The sequence below is a fragment of the Mauremys reevesii genome, linkage group 2, assembly GCF_016161935.1.
Source record: "Mauremys reevesii isolate NIE-2019 linkage group 2, ASM1616193v1, whole genome shotgun sequence".
NCBI lineage: Eukaryota > Metazoa > Chordata > Testudines > Geoemydidae > Mauremys > Mauremys reevesii.
In genome coordinates, this window is record NC_052624.1 from 272,986,137 (window position 1) to 273,002,623 (window position 16,487).

Consider the following 16,487-nt stretch of genomic DNA (forward strand, 5'->3'; position numbering starts at 1 on the left):
GGGGGGAGGGTAAATTGACGAGACAAACCCTAAACCACCCGGGACAATGTTTTTGACCTTTCAGGCATTGGGAGCTCAGCCAAGAATGCAAATGCTTTTTGGAGACTGCGGGGACTGTGGGATAGCTGGATTCCTCAGTCCCCTCTCCCTCCCTCCATGAGTGTCCATTTGATTCTTTGGCTTTCCGTTACGCTTGTCACGCAGCACTGCGTTGACTCCCTGCTGTGGCCTCTGTCTGGAGATTTTTTCAAATGCTTTGGCCTGTCGTCTTCTGGAACGGAGCTCTGATACAACAGATTTGTCTCCCCATAAAGCGATCAGATCCAGTATCTCCCGTACAGTCCATGCTGATCAGCGCTCCATGCTGGGCAAACAGGAAATGAAATTCAAAAGTTCGCGGGGCTTTTTCTATCTACCTGGCCAGTGCATCCGAGTTCAGATGACTTTCCAGAGCTTTCACAATGGTGCACTGTGGGATACCGCCCGGAGGCCAATACTGTCGAATTGCGCCACACTAACCCTAATCTGACATGGCAATACCGATTTCAGCGCTACTCCCCTCGTCGGGGAGGAGTACAGAAATCGGTTTTAAGAGCCTTTTAAATCGATATAAAGGGCTTCGTTGTGTGGACGGGTGCAGCGTTAAATCGGTTTAACGCTGCTAAATTCGGTATAAATGCGTAGTGTAGACCAGGCCTGTGACTGAGGAAACAAACTATAGTGAATGTGATTTTTTTTTTTTACCTTGCCTTGCCAGTCTGTGCTCAAAAGGAGCCCATAACTAAAAGACTAGGCGTGTTGTAGGTAGACTGGAAAAATATCTATTACCTAGAAACCAGGGACATGTAAAAGTGTTATCTGGTCACCGTATTACTTGGTCACTTAGATGACAGCAACTTCAAGCTATTGTTCATGCCTAGAAGACAAGTGAGTTATCTTGGGGGCATCTACCATGTAGTTGGTGACAGGTTTCAGAGTAGTAGCCATGTTAGTCTGTATCAGCAAAAACGAGGAGACCTTGTTGCACCTTAGAGACTAATACATTTATTTGGGCATAAGCTTTAGTGACCAAGAAGATATAATTTGCTGTCACCCATTTGGAACACTGGAGAATGTTGTCATGAATTGACATAGCCTGAATTTCAATGGTTGGAAGCTGAAGCTATGCAAATTCAGACAACAAATAAGGTACAACATTTTTAACAGTAGCTGTAATTAACTACAGTATTGGAATTATTTACTCAGGAACATGATGGAACGTGATGGTCATTTTGAATTTCAATCCTGTTCTCCAAAGTACTTGCAACCCCTCCCATCTTGGCATCATCCACATATTTTATAAGCACACTTTCCATGTCTATGAGTCTATGAAGTAGGGGCATTCTGAAGGGGATCGAGATAGTCAAATGTGGAAACAATGTATTTCATGACCCTATTCACCAATGGGACTGAAATCTCTCTTATATTTTAAGGAGAGGATCTCTCGTTTGAGGCTTTGCAAAAGCTAGGAAGTGCTATGCTTGAGCTCTCAAACTCATTCTATGACCCTATCTCCCCACCATTCACTTTTTTTTTTTTAAATAAAATGTTTGTTTTCTCTCTTTTTTATATACTCTTTCCTCTTGATTTGAAAACAAATCTTTTTTCCTCTCATTCTCTTTCTCCCTTCTCCATGTTCTTCTCTAATCCTCCATTCTTCATCTTCCTCCCTTAGTTATGAGTTCAGACACCACAAGGATGGGGAATATTGAAATCCAGAGAGAAAGAGAAAGAGAAAGAGAGAGATCTATCCATTTCCAGGATTTCCATACCACAGAGCCTTATTTGTTCAAACAATTTTAAATGCTTGTTAGAAAAGCTGTCAAAAACTAAAAGAACCAAGGCAAAAGTGGAAAATGCAGATTCACTCCAGCTTGTCACGAAACAGGGCAGTTTCTTTACTTTCAGAATCTTGTTAATAAAAGTTGCAAATGTTTTATACTGAAAGTGACAGCTCCAATAAAAACAGCTAAGAAAAATCTTGACACAATTTTTTTGCTAGCTAATTAAAATAATGTAAGCCAGGTTCTATGCTTCATTTCTAGTCATCAACTGTAATCAGACTAGACGATTGAATTGTTTTCTGTCATATCACTCTTGAGAGGAATAAAGCAGAGAAAAAAAAAACCACTTTATTTTCCAGTGGTTAAACTGACCCTGCAGGGCTGAAGTTTGAACAAAAAATGCCTGAATTCATAAGCCAGGAAGACAAGACAGAAACAGTGAAGCAATTTTCAAACCCATTCTGTTTATTTGTAGAATAACTGAACAACACTGGACTGTGTTAGTAATATTTGAAGGGATGGAGGCACCATACAATGGAAGGTGTCACCACTCAAGAGGCTGAAAATCGTTTGACAAATCATACAACACATCTCCAACTAGAAATGTTATCCCACTTGCTACCAGTGCTAAAAGTACGTGCAGCATTTGAAGGGGTGGGATTAAGGAGGGGGATAACTGAAAACGCCTGGAGGTTTGACATGTATAGGGTGGAATCCTGATACTGATGACGACAATGGCAAAACTCCCACCTGATTTCAATGGGGCAGGATTTTGCATATAGAATTTTGGAAAGGAAATAAAGAGGAAAAAGCAAGCAATGGAAAGGGAGGAGACCCAGTACATTTACATCACTGAGAAACAGCAGCAGCTGGAAAAACAAAGCCATCTCATATACTCCAGAGGTAGATGGCAGTCTGAGCTCTGACAATAAAGGCTACTGGGGATATATTTGTTTTTCCTGTACCTAGAGTTGCTAAGTTTGGCTGGACATATTCCTAGAGGTTTCATCACATGACTTAATCTTTAATTCCTGGAGGCTCCAGGACAATCCTGGAGGTTTGGCAACCCTACCTGTAGCCAACGCTTTAACTCAACCAGCTTGTGTTAAAAGTACACTGCATCTAGTCCACACTAGAATTTTGGAAGATGTTAGTAAAAACACCTTAGCTAACATGTCCTAACACTACAGCTTTATAGCCTAGTCTAGACAAAGCCTGTGTGACTATAGCCCTATTCTCATTACGGTAACGTTAAGGTCAACTCAGTTTATAAAGTAGCACAACAATCACTTATTTGCACACATGAAATAGATCAGACATTGAACTGCCTGATTTACAAACACAAATAACATTTTCATGTTCAAATTTTATTATCTGCACATGAAAATAACTGTACATGAAAAATTGTGAATGAAAACACAAAAGGTAGTTTTTTGAAAAATTAAGCAATAAGAGCAAAAGAGAAAATAAGATTTTACTATATTTTCATAATAAAACCTACCTTACCCACACCCCCTGCCGCCCCAGCTCTGGGCTCTCTCCCCCCCCCCCCCCCCATTGCCCCCCCAATACACCTCCTGCCGCCCCAGTCCCGGGCTCTCCCCCCCCACGACCACCACCCCCACCTGCACCCTCCTTCCACCACAGCCCTGGGTCACTGGTAACTCGCTCCCAGGGCAGGTCATTCAGCAGGAATTTTGGATGTGCACAGAACACACACAGGATTGGTTCCCATATGGTTACAGAACTGCAGTAAAGTGGAACAATTTTCTGCTTGTGTGACTGGAGGATATCTGGATGCATATTATAAGACTGTCCTACGTAAATGAGGAAAAGTTGAGGTGCCTTTATTATTCTTTTGTTCCACTCTTTCTTTCTATGGGGAATTTGCCAATGCAGTATCACTGTCTTCCGTTTAAACAAACAAACAAAAAAGGCAATGGCTGTTGAAAATAGCAATTCCAGTCCTAATAACCACTGGGAAGCATTTCTTGCTCAATTTTATCCTACTTTTTCTACAGCAAGTTACAGCGGATCAGTATATTTGATTTGGGAGAAATGAAGTAACAGCTGCCCAAATTGCGCTTGAACACTCCTGAATTTTGAGGTCTTCAAATCTGGAAGGCAGGTACTAGATTCCCTTTCTGAATATTAGCTAAATCTGGAAAGGAAACGTCAATTTCTGCTTCCATGGCTCAGAAGTGGAAATCCTCCTATGTGCCTGGTACTGTATCTAAAGCTGCCCAGGTCCTGTAGTAGAGCATTCCCTCCCTTACTTATCATTTTAACTTCTGGTGGGATCCACGTACCTCCTTTGCTAGGCTTCAGATAGAGAGTGCACTGTGCATTTAGTTCACCCAATTCCTTCTTTGGGGACTGCAAGGTGAGGTCACACCAGTATCCCTAATCCAGCCTGGGGAAGTCTTCTGAAGGGGATATCTGGGCCAAAGCCTACTCCTTGGGCATACTACTAGGGTTATCATATATCTGTTTTTCCAGGGACATGTCCGGCTTTTGGGGTTTTAAATAGCCATCTGGGAGGAATTTGTAAAACTCTCAAAAGGTCCAGGATTTCTCTCCCAATGCAGAGCGCAGCATGGCTGTCAGGGCGGCTCGGCCGGATTGAGCCGCTCGCATCGGGGCCTCCCTAAGCCAGAGCCCCTCCCCTGCAGCCTCAGTGCGCCATGCCAACAACGTTCGGGGGGGGGTGCGCTGTGAGCTCCGCGGGGGAGCACGGTAGCATGTATGCAGCAGCGTGTCTGGCGCTGCACAGAGCCGGACACTCTGGTCTGAGTGGCATGGTAAAGGGGTTAGGGGTTGGAGAAGGGGTAGGGGGTTCTGGGAGGCAGTCAAGGGACAGGGAGCGGGGGCGTTGGATGGGGCGGAGATTCGGGGGGGGCAGTCAAGGGCAGGGTGAGGGGGGGTTAGATGGGTCGGGTTTCGGGGGGGGAGTCAGGGGACAGGCAGTGGTTGGATAGGCATGGGAGTCCCAGGGGTTTGTCGGGGGACAGGTAAGGGGTGGGGTCCTGGGGGAAGTTGGGGGTCTCAGGAGGGGGCAGTTGGGGACAAGGAGAAGGGAGGCTTAGATAGGGGGTGGGGTCCCAAGGGGCAGGGGTCCCGGGAGGGGGAAAACAGGGGACAAGGAGCAGCAGCGCTTAGATAGGGTCAGGGGTCCCAGGAGGGGGTGATCAGGGGACAGGGAGCAGGGGGGGGTTGATGGGTTGGGGTTTCTGTGGGGAGCAATCGGAGGGAGTGGATGGTGGCAGGGTGGGGCTACCCTCCCTCCCCGTGGAGTGTCCTATTTTTTGAATGTTAAAATATGGTATCCCTACCCTTCACAGTGCAGCTCTCCATTCACAGCAGGCTGCAGCATGAGGTCTCAGCTACCTCACCCCTTCCCCCTCCGTTTCCTGTTGGTAATGGCCAAGGGAATGCTGGGAAATGTAGTTCTTTCCCTGCTCCAGGGCTGGCTCTATAGGCAGGGACCTAACCAAGGAACTACAGCTCCCAGGGCCCCCTGTTGGTTCTCAGCTCCCAGGCTGGATCCCTGCCGCCCCTGCAAATGGGCTGCCCCAAGCTTGCTTTGCTGGTGCCTAGAGCCACCCCTGTCCATTTATACAAATTAATCATGAGACATCTTCAATGGCTCCATGCAACAAATATGGCAACTTCCTGCCATATCCTTGCAAGATCTTATTGAATTAAGTTTAAATATCTTTAAGATGTATTGTATTAAGTTAATGGTTTATATATTAATGTGGGCTGGGATTTTATGTAACCACTCAATGGGGGAGATGCAACACATGGGAGACCTGGGAATTCAGAGGATTATATTGAACAATGTGCCAGAGAAGAATGGACTCTTGGAACAAAAAGTGTCAAGTGTTTTTTTCTGGAGACTATCTCGGGGGAGGTGAATGCAAATTCCCCATGTCTGGTTAGGTAAAAAAACCAGCCTTTTGAAGCTATGCCCTCAGGAGTGGGCCTTTGTCTCATCACCTATTACATGAGGCCAAGATCAAAAACCCAAGCTGTATAAAGGAAAGACTGAACTATTCATGGTGGGTCTGGTTCTGAATTTGAGACAGTTATGAACTTATAACCACAGGGAAACCCAGTTGTGGTTATGAAGGACCGATGCACTTGAGGGTACAGTGAGGTGACCTTTGGAAAGTTTTTTAGCAAGCGATAACATTCTTTTATTGTTTTTAATATGTCTTTCTCTGTAATGCTTTTCACCTTAAGAATATATGTACTAACTTAGAAAGAGCTGTGTGGTAACTTATAACAGCTGGAAATTACATTGTTCATAGCCTTGGGAGGGAAAGCAAAACACAGACACTGGCCTGTTAGACAGTCTGGCTTGCTGAGAATATTGCCATGTAGGCTGGGAACTCTGCAGCCTGGAAAAACCCCAGTCAGGAAGGACAGAGATGCAGGTCTGGGCTCAAGAGAGGTGACGGCTGAGGGACCTGGTAGCCTAAAGTGGGTGCCCTTAAGGGACTACAGAGGGAAAATACAGGTGTAGTTGCCCTGAACTGTGACACTCTATAGCTCAATTTTTTTCTTGTGAGTAAAGAAAACCTGATACACCTCTACCTCGATATAACGCGACCCGATATAACACGAATTCGGATATAACGCGGTAAAGCAGTGCTCTGGGGAGGGGAGGAGGGGCTGCGCACTCTGGGGGATCAAAGCAAGTTCGATATAACACAGTAAGATTTTTTGGCTCCCGAGGACAGTGTTATGTCGAGGTAGAGGTGTATATGCAGGCTCACTGATCACAGGAAAACTGCATTGCCACTAATGTGCTAAAATTTAGACAACATCTAGCACCCAAATCCATAAGCTTCAATTGGTCAAACATCCACTCACCATCAGCAGTATGGAGGAGTTTATGACTCTTCAAAGTGCCTTTTGATTTGAACTTTTTTCCACACATATCACACAGGTGCGTTTTCTCAGTGCTGTGGCGATTCATATGAGCTTTCAGATTACTCTTGCTGCGAGTGGCATATTCGCAAAGAGAACATTTGAACGGTTTGACACCTACCAACAAAAAAATACATTACTTATGTTATAAAATTTCTGAACTGCATATTTTGGCTGGAGCTAGTGCAGGAAAGGGAGTGGGCGATTACTAGAAAGAAAAATTGTTCCAACTGTATAAATAACCTAGGTAATAAGGCTAACATTTTCAAATTTGGATGCCTACATTTAAGAATCTAAATTTATACATAGATTCAGTAAGCTTGATAAGTGCCCTGATTTGCAGAGATCCTGAGTCCATACAACACCTATTGACTTAACGGCAAGTATTGGATGCTCGGCACTTCAGAAATTTAGACCACTTATTTAAGTGTCTATGTGTGGATTCAGGTGCCTAATATAGGCATGAGAGTTTGTACATTTTGGCCTGGAGCCTTATTTCCTGCTCACTTTGTTGTTTGAAGATGGATTTCTCCCAAACATGGTTTCCAAACTTTTGGCAGACTGAGCCTTTGTGGGTTAAAGCAGTGGTTCTCAAAGCTGGTCCGCCGCTTGTTCAGGGAAAGCCCTTGGCAGGTGGGGCCAGTTTGTTTACCTGCCACCTCTGCAGGTTTGGCTGATCGCAGCTCCCACTGGCCACGGTTCGCCACTGCAGGCCAATGGGGGCTGTGGGAAGGGCTGCCAGCACATCCCTCGGCCTGCACCACTTCCCGCAGCCCCCACTGGCCTGGAACGGCAAACCGCAGCCAGTGGGAGCCGCGATCGGCCGAACATGTGGATGCGGTAGGTAAACAAACCGGCCCAGCCCGCCCAGGGCTTTCCCTGAACAAGCGGTGGACCGGCTTTGAGAACCACTGGGTTAAAACACACTAGGCTGATGAGAGGCAGGAACTGTAGTTAACAAGGACCAGCCATATCAGCTCATCATTAAGGCAGGGATGGGGACCTACAGTGCTAGTATAAATGCCTGAAATACTGTTGTAAGTCTAGTATTTGGGTACCAATATATTAGCTGGTAAGTGAGTATTCAGCCCATTATACCCTTTATACAGGAAGTAAGGAATATAGTATGGAAAAAACACTCCGCTTCTAGGTCACAAATCAGATACTCGCACCTGATTTATTAATGGACTTAAGACACTAAAAGAACAGAATGGCTGCCATCCTCCACTTGGTGAATGAACCTATCAGCCTGAGGATGAACCAGCTTTCTCCAGACCCAGCTCCATCCGCAGTCCTAAGATTTGTAACTTGTACATTTTTACACTGCTAAATGTTGTCTGCACAAGCTGGGACACACCAGCAGCATTTTTTCATGATTTTCAAGGTTTTCTATATTCACTGTACTCATCTAATATACTCTCCATCTTATTCATTGACTTATGTAAGTGATTAACATTCACAAATGCAAATGGATTTTAATTGTTTTATTAATACATTTCATTTCATTTCATTTCATGTTTTTCTGGATATGTGAATGGAGTGAATTTATTCTTGAAGAATTACTGCAAATCACTGGCTTTATTTTGACTATAATATGAATTTAGTTCACCTTTCCTTATATAGATTTATTTGAGCAGGCAACACTTTCTGGATTTATAGCAGTTCATTCGTTCGTAAACAAAGAGGGATAAGAAACAAGTTCTGCATTACTTATGACTTGTCTATTGACACAGGGAATCACAAGACACGTAGTTCAGTAGGAACTGGAACCCAACAAACAGGTTTACTGAACTTTTACTTTGACTTCAAATAGAAAAAACTTTATTAAGAGACAGCAGGAAACTTCAAATTCTCCTACAGCACTGACTTGTGTACAGAGTACTAAACAAACATGAACAGGACTGAAATGTCATTCGCTTTCAATTTATTATTTACTATATTAAGGGACCATAAGCAAGGAATATAAAATAAATAAATAATGTGGATTAAAGTTTAAACTTGAACATCATTACCTTCATGAGCCCAAATATGACGCTGAAGGTCTGATCCATTCTTCATAAAATAGAAATCACAATAGGGACATTTCACAGCTCGTTTTCCAATTAATCCTTTCAACTGAACCCTCCTGCCGAGAATCTCTGAGATGGTGCTCATTGAGACCTCTGGAAAAATATGCACGAAAACAAAGCATTCCAGACAGGTGTGCACAGAATTTGCTCCAAGATACAACTTTCGATAATGTTTTCACATATAAAATAAAATATTGCAGATCTGGATTGTTCCTACTTGTGTCTATTTAAGTAGCTTCATTTTTTTTTTAAACATTCCACAGACAAGGCCAGCTCACAGAAAACAGCCTTATTAATTTATGTATTTTTCCTGCATTAAACACTGACTTATTCACTGTGTATCCCCACACAGTGACTTACTGTTTCAGGGACAAATTAGAGCCTGCATGCACCACTGGGTCAGAAGTCTTTTTCCAGCTATGGATATTCATAGTACACCAATAGGTAATAAGGCAACATTTAGACACAAATATTTATAATTTTCAATGTCTTCCAACAGGTTTACAACATTTGTTAAAGGTTTCACTTGAGACTTCCAGAAGTACTGAGTACCTGGGGGGGGAGGGATAGCTCAGTGGTTTGAGCATTGGCCTGCTAAACCCAGGGTTGTGAGTTCAATCCTTGAGGAGGCCACTTGGGGATCTGGGGCAGAAATTGGTCTTGCTAGTGAAGGCAGGGGGCTGGACTTGATGACCTTTCAAGGTCCCTTCCAGTTCTAGGAGATTGGTATATCTCCAGTTATTATATTATTATAGCCCACAGGATTCATGGGGTCTGGGGTCTTCGGCAGCAGGGGGCCCCCGCTTCGGTGATAATTCAGTGGCGGGGGGGGGGTCCTTCCGCCGACAAAGACCCGAAGTGGAAGAAGCTCTGGGGGCCCTGGCCCCGCGAGAGTTTTCTGGGGCCGCTCCAGGGGCCGCCCCGAAAAACTCTCGTGTAGGCCCCTGCGGGGCCTGGGGCAAATTGCCCCCGCCCCCCGGGCAGCCCTGGTTTGAGTTGTGGTCATTCAACCCCTCTGAAAATCTGGTCTTTCATTTAAGAGGAAAAATGAATAGCTTAATACTCTAAAGATGTCAAAATAACTTTAAATAGTTAGGCTTTATTATTTAAAAAATTAAAAATCCTAACCACACATGCTAAGAGACATTACCTAACGTTCTTTAAAAGTTCCAATTATCAATGATGGACTTTCAATACTTTCCTACTACATGGTACTAAATTATAATAGTTAAATGTTATGTGTATATGACTTATTGTGACCAGAAACTTTAAGCATTGAGAACAGGTGGAATCCTAAATAATCTAAAGTGGAATCCTAGCCCCAGTGATGTCAATCGGGCCCGGATTTTACATCTATTGTCCAGAAACTTGGAACAAGCAGTAGTGCTGGCTGGGGAAGCAAAAATATCAGGTTTTCTGCTTGCTGAACAAGAAAAACAGTATCAGAGGGGTAGCCGTGTTAGTCTGGTTCTGTAGAAGCAGCAAAGAATCCTGTGGCACCTTATAGACTAACAGATGTTTTGCAGCATGAGGAAGCAGGCTAGAGATAATGAGGTTAGATCAATCAGGGAGGATGGGGCCCTGTTCCAACAGTGAAGACGGAGAGCCGGTTGGCAGACAGCAGAGTCAGAGGGGAGGGAGAAGCTGTCAGAAATATTACTTTATGATAAATAAAAAATGGTTTTGGTTTAAATTAATTTTTGATAAGTTCTTCTAAAACTCAAATCCTTTGAACATTATCTTGTTTTGCCTTTCATCTTTATTCTCTTGCTTCTGCATTTTTAAAAACAATTGCATTCACTCAGTTCCAGCACTTGTCACTTTATGCTATCAGGACCTTTAACACCCCTTAATGTCAATTTTGTTTTGAATGGAAATATGCTTGTGATAAAAAAATATAATAATATTCCCTGATGACCACAAAGAGAGGATACATGGGAAAGTGTTATGTAAATATTTTTCTTTTCAAATCTAATTACAAATAGTCTTTTGTCGTATATTAGCTTGCAAAGGTTCTGTGTATCTCAGACATAACGTTTCTTTAATATATCACTGAAGTGTCTCTATTAAACATGCTGTGTTTTTTGCAAAGTTCTGATAGAATCCACTCTTCATCTTAGGGAAAAAAATATAGGCCTTAAATACTAATATTGAACAGATTTTTAACCTTCCTTATTTTTATTAGTTAAGTATGCAACACTGGGCTAGCAGTTTACAGAATGTTTCCTGACCCAACCAGCTCACCCTCCAGTACAGACACAAGCAAAACAATTCAGAAAATAAACAATGACTATGTTTTCAAGCAATTGGGATGGCTTGAATTAATGTATACAGTATACTACTTCTCTTAAAAAAGCAAATGTATATTTGTCTACAATAATTTGTATATATATTTGACATACCCACTTCCCTCACTCTTCATGCTTCTTTGTCTTTCTTTTCACTGTGACCTCGTCAGGGTAGGAATGATGGATCAAACTGACAATCAATGGGACTTGGATGCTTTTGAAAATGTTACCCACTCCATGTCTCACTACATCAATGGTTCCCAAACTTGTTCCGCCGCTTGTGCAGGGAAAGCCCCTGGCGGGCCAGGCTGGTTTGTTTACCTGCCGCGTCCGCAGGTTCGGCCGATCAGCAGCTCCCATTGGCCTGGAGCAGCGAACCGCGGCCACTGGGAGCCGCGATCGGCCGAACCTGCGGACGGGACAGGTAAGCAAACTGGCCCGGCCTGCCAGGGGCTTTCCCTGCATGAGTGGCAGAACAAGTTTGGGAACCACTGCACTACATGTTTGCACCAGTTAGCACATTTGGTCCCCAGTTCTGACTGGGGGCTTCTGGGCATCATCCACAATACAAATTAACAACAGTAATATAGAGCATGTGGTGCTGATATGACTCAGAGGTAGGAAAAATCTTGCAGTGGTCACTGTTGAAAGTAAGCATCCCATACTGACTACTAGCAGTAGGACGACACTGGACTATGGCCTGACCTGTGTGCTGTATTTCAGCCAGTTATGCTTAAACTAGCTGGTTCCCTTCACGTCCCCCTCCCCCCCGCGCACACACACACACTAGAGGCTTGGCCATGACCAGCTAACACATTATTAAAAGGTGTTAAACAATGTCTATGCTAGGTGCTAAGCATCATTTAAAAATGTGTAAATTAAAATGTGTCAGCTAAGATTTTTTTTTTTTTTAAATGTACCTATTTATCAAGTTTAAACAGGGCCACTGTGATTCACCCTTTTTATTATCAGGGCCCTTTTTGGCTTGAACAGTAGATATTATTGAATAATAAATATCCCTTGATGTATAAATGGAATAGACCCTGCATGTAGAATTGTCAACGAGTATCACCGTGAAAAGCTAGCTTTTTATTTAACAGACAAGAAGGGCTGGATCCTGCAAGGTGGTGAGCACTCAGAACCCAATCCAGCAGTAGCTTTTAAGCACACAAATAGTTTAATTTACTTTGATGGGACAATTCAGATGCTTAAGTGCTATGCTGAATCAGGGACAGAGGGCTCAGTATGTTGCAGTGTAAAGCCCGTAAATATCACACAACACGCCCTTTTACTCTGTTCCCACTCTACAAGTTAGTGTATTGTATGTTTACAATCCAATCTCTAAAGATCTGCAAACTCTACTGAAGTTCTAATATAACTAGTTTAGAATAAGAATGTAATTTTTTACACAGAGCAATCATGTTATATTGCTTACTCCAGGACAGTCTTCCTCTGTTGCACTAGATGTAGAAATGTAATTGTGGTTTGTCTTACCAGGGTGATTTGTCTTGATATGTGATTTTATAAGTCGATCTTCAGAAAATGACTTCTCACACACAGGACAGGAATAACTCTTTTTGTCCTTAAAGGAAAGGAAGAGATTACATTAGGAGTTCGCTGGGCTGATTACTACACTCATTACACACTGAATCATATATGGCTTCCAACAAAGTTACAACCAAAATTCTCAGATGTGAAACTCACTGAGCATTATGAAAAGCTAATACCATTATTATAATGAAATATAATGAAGGTGCAACATAAAATTATTCTAAAAACTCCGTATCATTAATCCTGGGATGATTTAGTGCTTTGATTTGTAGCACATGGGGAAAATGTTAAATAAATTAAGGCATTATGATCTACCTAACTTTACAGAATTGGGAGGTGAAATATTATTGTACAAGTCACACATCAGAAGGAAAGATGAAGGGTTTGATGTGAGCAGGAGTATTCAATTTTCTCATCATTTGATCAATTCATCCTTCCAAAGCAAAAGGAACAGATCTCATTGTGGCCTTAATTCTGCAGGCCTCAGCCAGGACATACCTTTCTACCACAGTTCAATGGGACTTTGCTAGAACATAAGGTGATTATAGCAGATTTCATTAAAAAAGAACAACAACAACAGGGTCTATGGTTTCTAAATGCTAAATAAATATTCAGCACTAAATACAAATACATTATTATTCAACTGTTTCAAGTTAAAACAATTTGTCAGAGTTTCATAAGTGTTACTTATAAAAACATTATTGATATTACAGATCAAATGGAATTAGGGAGAGTGCTAGCAAGATCTTTGTTTTCTTTTGCATATGTAACATTATTAATTATTATTATTATTATTATTAATTACTGTAGCACTAGACATCCCAACTAAGACTGGGACCCTTTTGTACTAGGTACTACATAAACACACAGTAAGAGATTGTTCTTACCCAAGTTCCAGGGGACATAAACAAATGCTTAAGTGCTTTAATAAATCAGGGTCTTGTGACAGATTTTAGTTATCAATCTGCCTGAGGCATCAGGTGATCAGGCTGAGGCCACACGATCGTTTGGGAGGAGATGACGAAACACACCCAGGGTTTAAATTTTAAAGCTTTATTAATAAAATAATAAAACAACAGCGGAGAGTGATGGGTGCTCCCCACGTCACTCAGAGGAAGGAAGAAAGCGTTAGTGCCCCAAGCCTCAACCCAATTTCATACTCACACATGCTCTACCCACAGCTGGCCAAGCCTGGATGTAACATAAGAAGAAGAGGGGGAAGGGTGGACAGGAGATCTGTCCTGGACCCAGGCCAGCTGAGGTCCGCTGTTGATCTCCGCCTTGCTTGGGCTCTTGGGAGGGTTTTTAAGTTCTGGGTTCCTTTGGGGGTATTCTGTTCAGGGCCCTCTGTGCCTGGTGCTCTTTGTACCAGTCCCAATCGGCTCGCTGTGGCCTTCTCGGCTGCCCAAAACACACTGGCTCTGGAGACTTTGTTTTCCCTCCTGCTGGCCTTTACCGTCGCCGCCTCATTCGCTTTCACTGCTATCTCTGCAGCTCTGCATCTCATTCACTCTCACTGTTTTTGCTGCTATTTTTGCAGCTCTGCTTAACTTAGTTCTCTTTTTCTCACGGCGGGGCAGCTGTAGATTTTTCATCTAGCCCATGACCTTGGGCCAGGGCCAGTGTCTTATCGCCACACAGAGCTAGCTGAAGTGCCGAGTTAACCCGTTCTCTGCTCTCTTCCTTCTTTTCCCCTTGTGGCCTCTCGCACCCTGCAAGGAATCTTCCATTCCACATTCACACCTTTGGCCCTCCCCCAAAATGCCTTGCGATGCTTCCAACTGCGTTAGCAACATACAATGCTGATTTGCCTCCCCATGGGACCCCCTGAAGGAGGGAGTCTTTGGGCCTGTGACAGTCTATATTATGAGTTTATCTTCACTAATACAAACATACACCATTATAAACAAATTATTGGACGGCCCTTTGTTGTCGATAGTTGCATAACATTTTTCATTTGTGAGGTGGAGAGGAATTTTGGAAGGGATCTTAGCCGCACTTTATCCCCATGGAACACTCTATAAAGTGGATCTGCAAGTAGAGCTGGAATCTCGCTAACCCTTCTTGCTGAGGTGATGGTCACCAGGAAAGTAGTTTTGAGAGAGAATAAAAATAGTAAAAATGAGCAGTCCTTTGTGGGTTCCAAGAGCGATGCCAGTCATGATGAAGGCGACTCTTGAACTGGTGGGTACGCATGGATCAGGCCTTTGATTGTGGGGAGTGAAAATAGTGTGTAAGTCTGAAAAGATAACATACCAATATTGCACACAGAACAACACTTAATTGAACAGATAGTCTTCCTGTTTGCTTCAAATGGAGAAACTAGTCCTGGATACTGTGGATAACAGCCTCTGAAGATACTGGCCTGCTAAGTATACAAGATGGAGAATCCTTCCTATTTTATCCTAGACAAGAATCTGATGGATGGTTTCCTCCTTTCTATTAGAATGTCCTAAATGCCAGACTTAGCTGACTGAACCTGAAAAGCCTTCTCCAGGGATAGGGGCATGAGACAGCCTTCCTACCTTTGTGAGTTCAGGCAATGCCCATTCTGTACAGGCATCCTCTTCTTTCTTCTTCTACTTAAGAAAAACTAATTAACTGACAATAGAAGAAAAACAAAAATATTCCCTGAATAGCAAAAGAAAGCATTAAGTATACTGCGTACAATCTGAGTGTGCTGTACCTCTGGTAGTTAGAAACTAAAGGTGGTTGGGAACACTTACGCTTTTATATCATCAAAAGCTTCCATAAGCGGAAAAGGAGGGAGGAGTGAATGCTCCCAGTGGACAATGTTCACTAGAAGATGCTGCAATGCAGAAGTAAGGATGGTGTGGTATGGGGGAGAGGCAGGAGGTCTCACTTTTTGAGGGGCATTGTGACAGCTTAAAATATTTTCAAAGGGGATCCTGGAAAAAAAAAAGTTTGAGAACCCTTGCTTTTCAGTGTTTGTATTTAGAGTTTTAAAAACATATGCAATGCTAAAATTATGCTGATCTAGTGGCTGTTTACAGTGGCCTATGTGAAATGAATTGGTGGATCTCACCACATATCTTATTATAAATAATGTTTAAACAAAAAAATAAAATATATATTAACAGCATAGGGATGTTTAGCTTTTTTTCCAGTTCATTGTACTGTTAAGTATTTTCAGAGGCGTCTGGAGCATTTAGATAGGTACCTCTTATTTTAGAAGTCTAAATAAATTGAAAAAACTCATCAGGAATTACTTTCAAAGAAATGTTATATTCAAGACAGAAAGAAATAGTAAGGATGTTAAAGTTAAGTGGAAAAACACACCCACTAATATCAGTGCAAAAATGGTTGTACTCATATCTATTTTTCTAGCTCCGAGGAACATACGCACCCAAAATTATCAAAACTGGTTGCCTAACGTTAGGCACTTAAATAAGTACTCTGATTTATAAGAGGTGTTGGGCACCCGCAGCGCCCATTAAATTTAGATATCTAAATTTAGGCCCCAAGTTTGAAAATGGTGACCACAGTACAGTTCACTCTGGCTTTGCTTTGTGTCACAAAGAGGACATTCTTCTGATGTAGTTTTTGGTAGGTAAATACTGTATTAAGATGAGGTATATGGACTCATATGGATATTTCTGGGCCTATAAACAGAGAGGTGTTTGTACAGAACATACAGAGACACATATACTTTATACAAATTTATAAATACACACCTATATAGCTGACAGAGAATCTTATTTTCAAATTACCAGTAAATACATGTTTGAGCTACAGTACCAACAATAATATTTTTCCAGGATGACTGATTTTAACATCAACGCCTTTAAAAAAAATGTAGT

General features: G+C 42.4%; 1 protein-coding gene across 3 annotated transcripts in view; it reads right to left on the reverse strand.

Annotated features, from left to right (window-relative positions):
* ZFAT (zinc finger and AT-hook domain containing) overlaps window positions 1-16,487 on the reverse strand; it is a 161,685-nt gene that overhangs the window by 59,872 nt on the left and 85,326 nt on the right. For all 3 annotated transcript variants that reach the window (XM_039524776.1, XM_039524777.1, XM_039524778.1), the window contains exons 8-10: window positions 12,610-12,697; window positions 8,771-8,920; window positions 6,702-6,875 (exon numbers count right to left, since the gene is read on the reverse strand). In XM_039524776.1, the coding sequence (XP_039380710.1) occupies window positions 6,702-6,875; window positions 8,771-8,920; window positions 12,610-12,697 (412 nt within the window). The remainder of the gene's footprint in view (window positions 1-6,701; window positions 6,876-8,770; window positions 8,921-12,609; window positions 12,698-16,487) is intronic.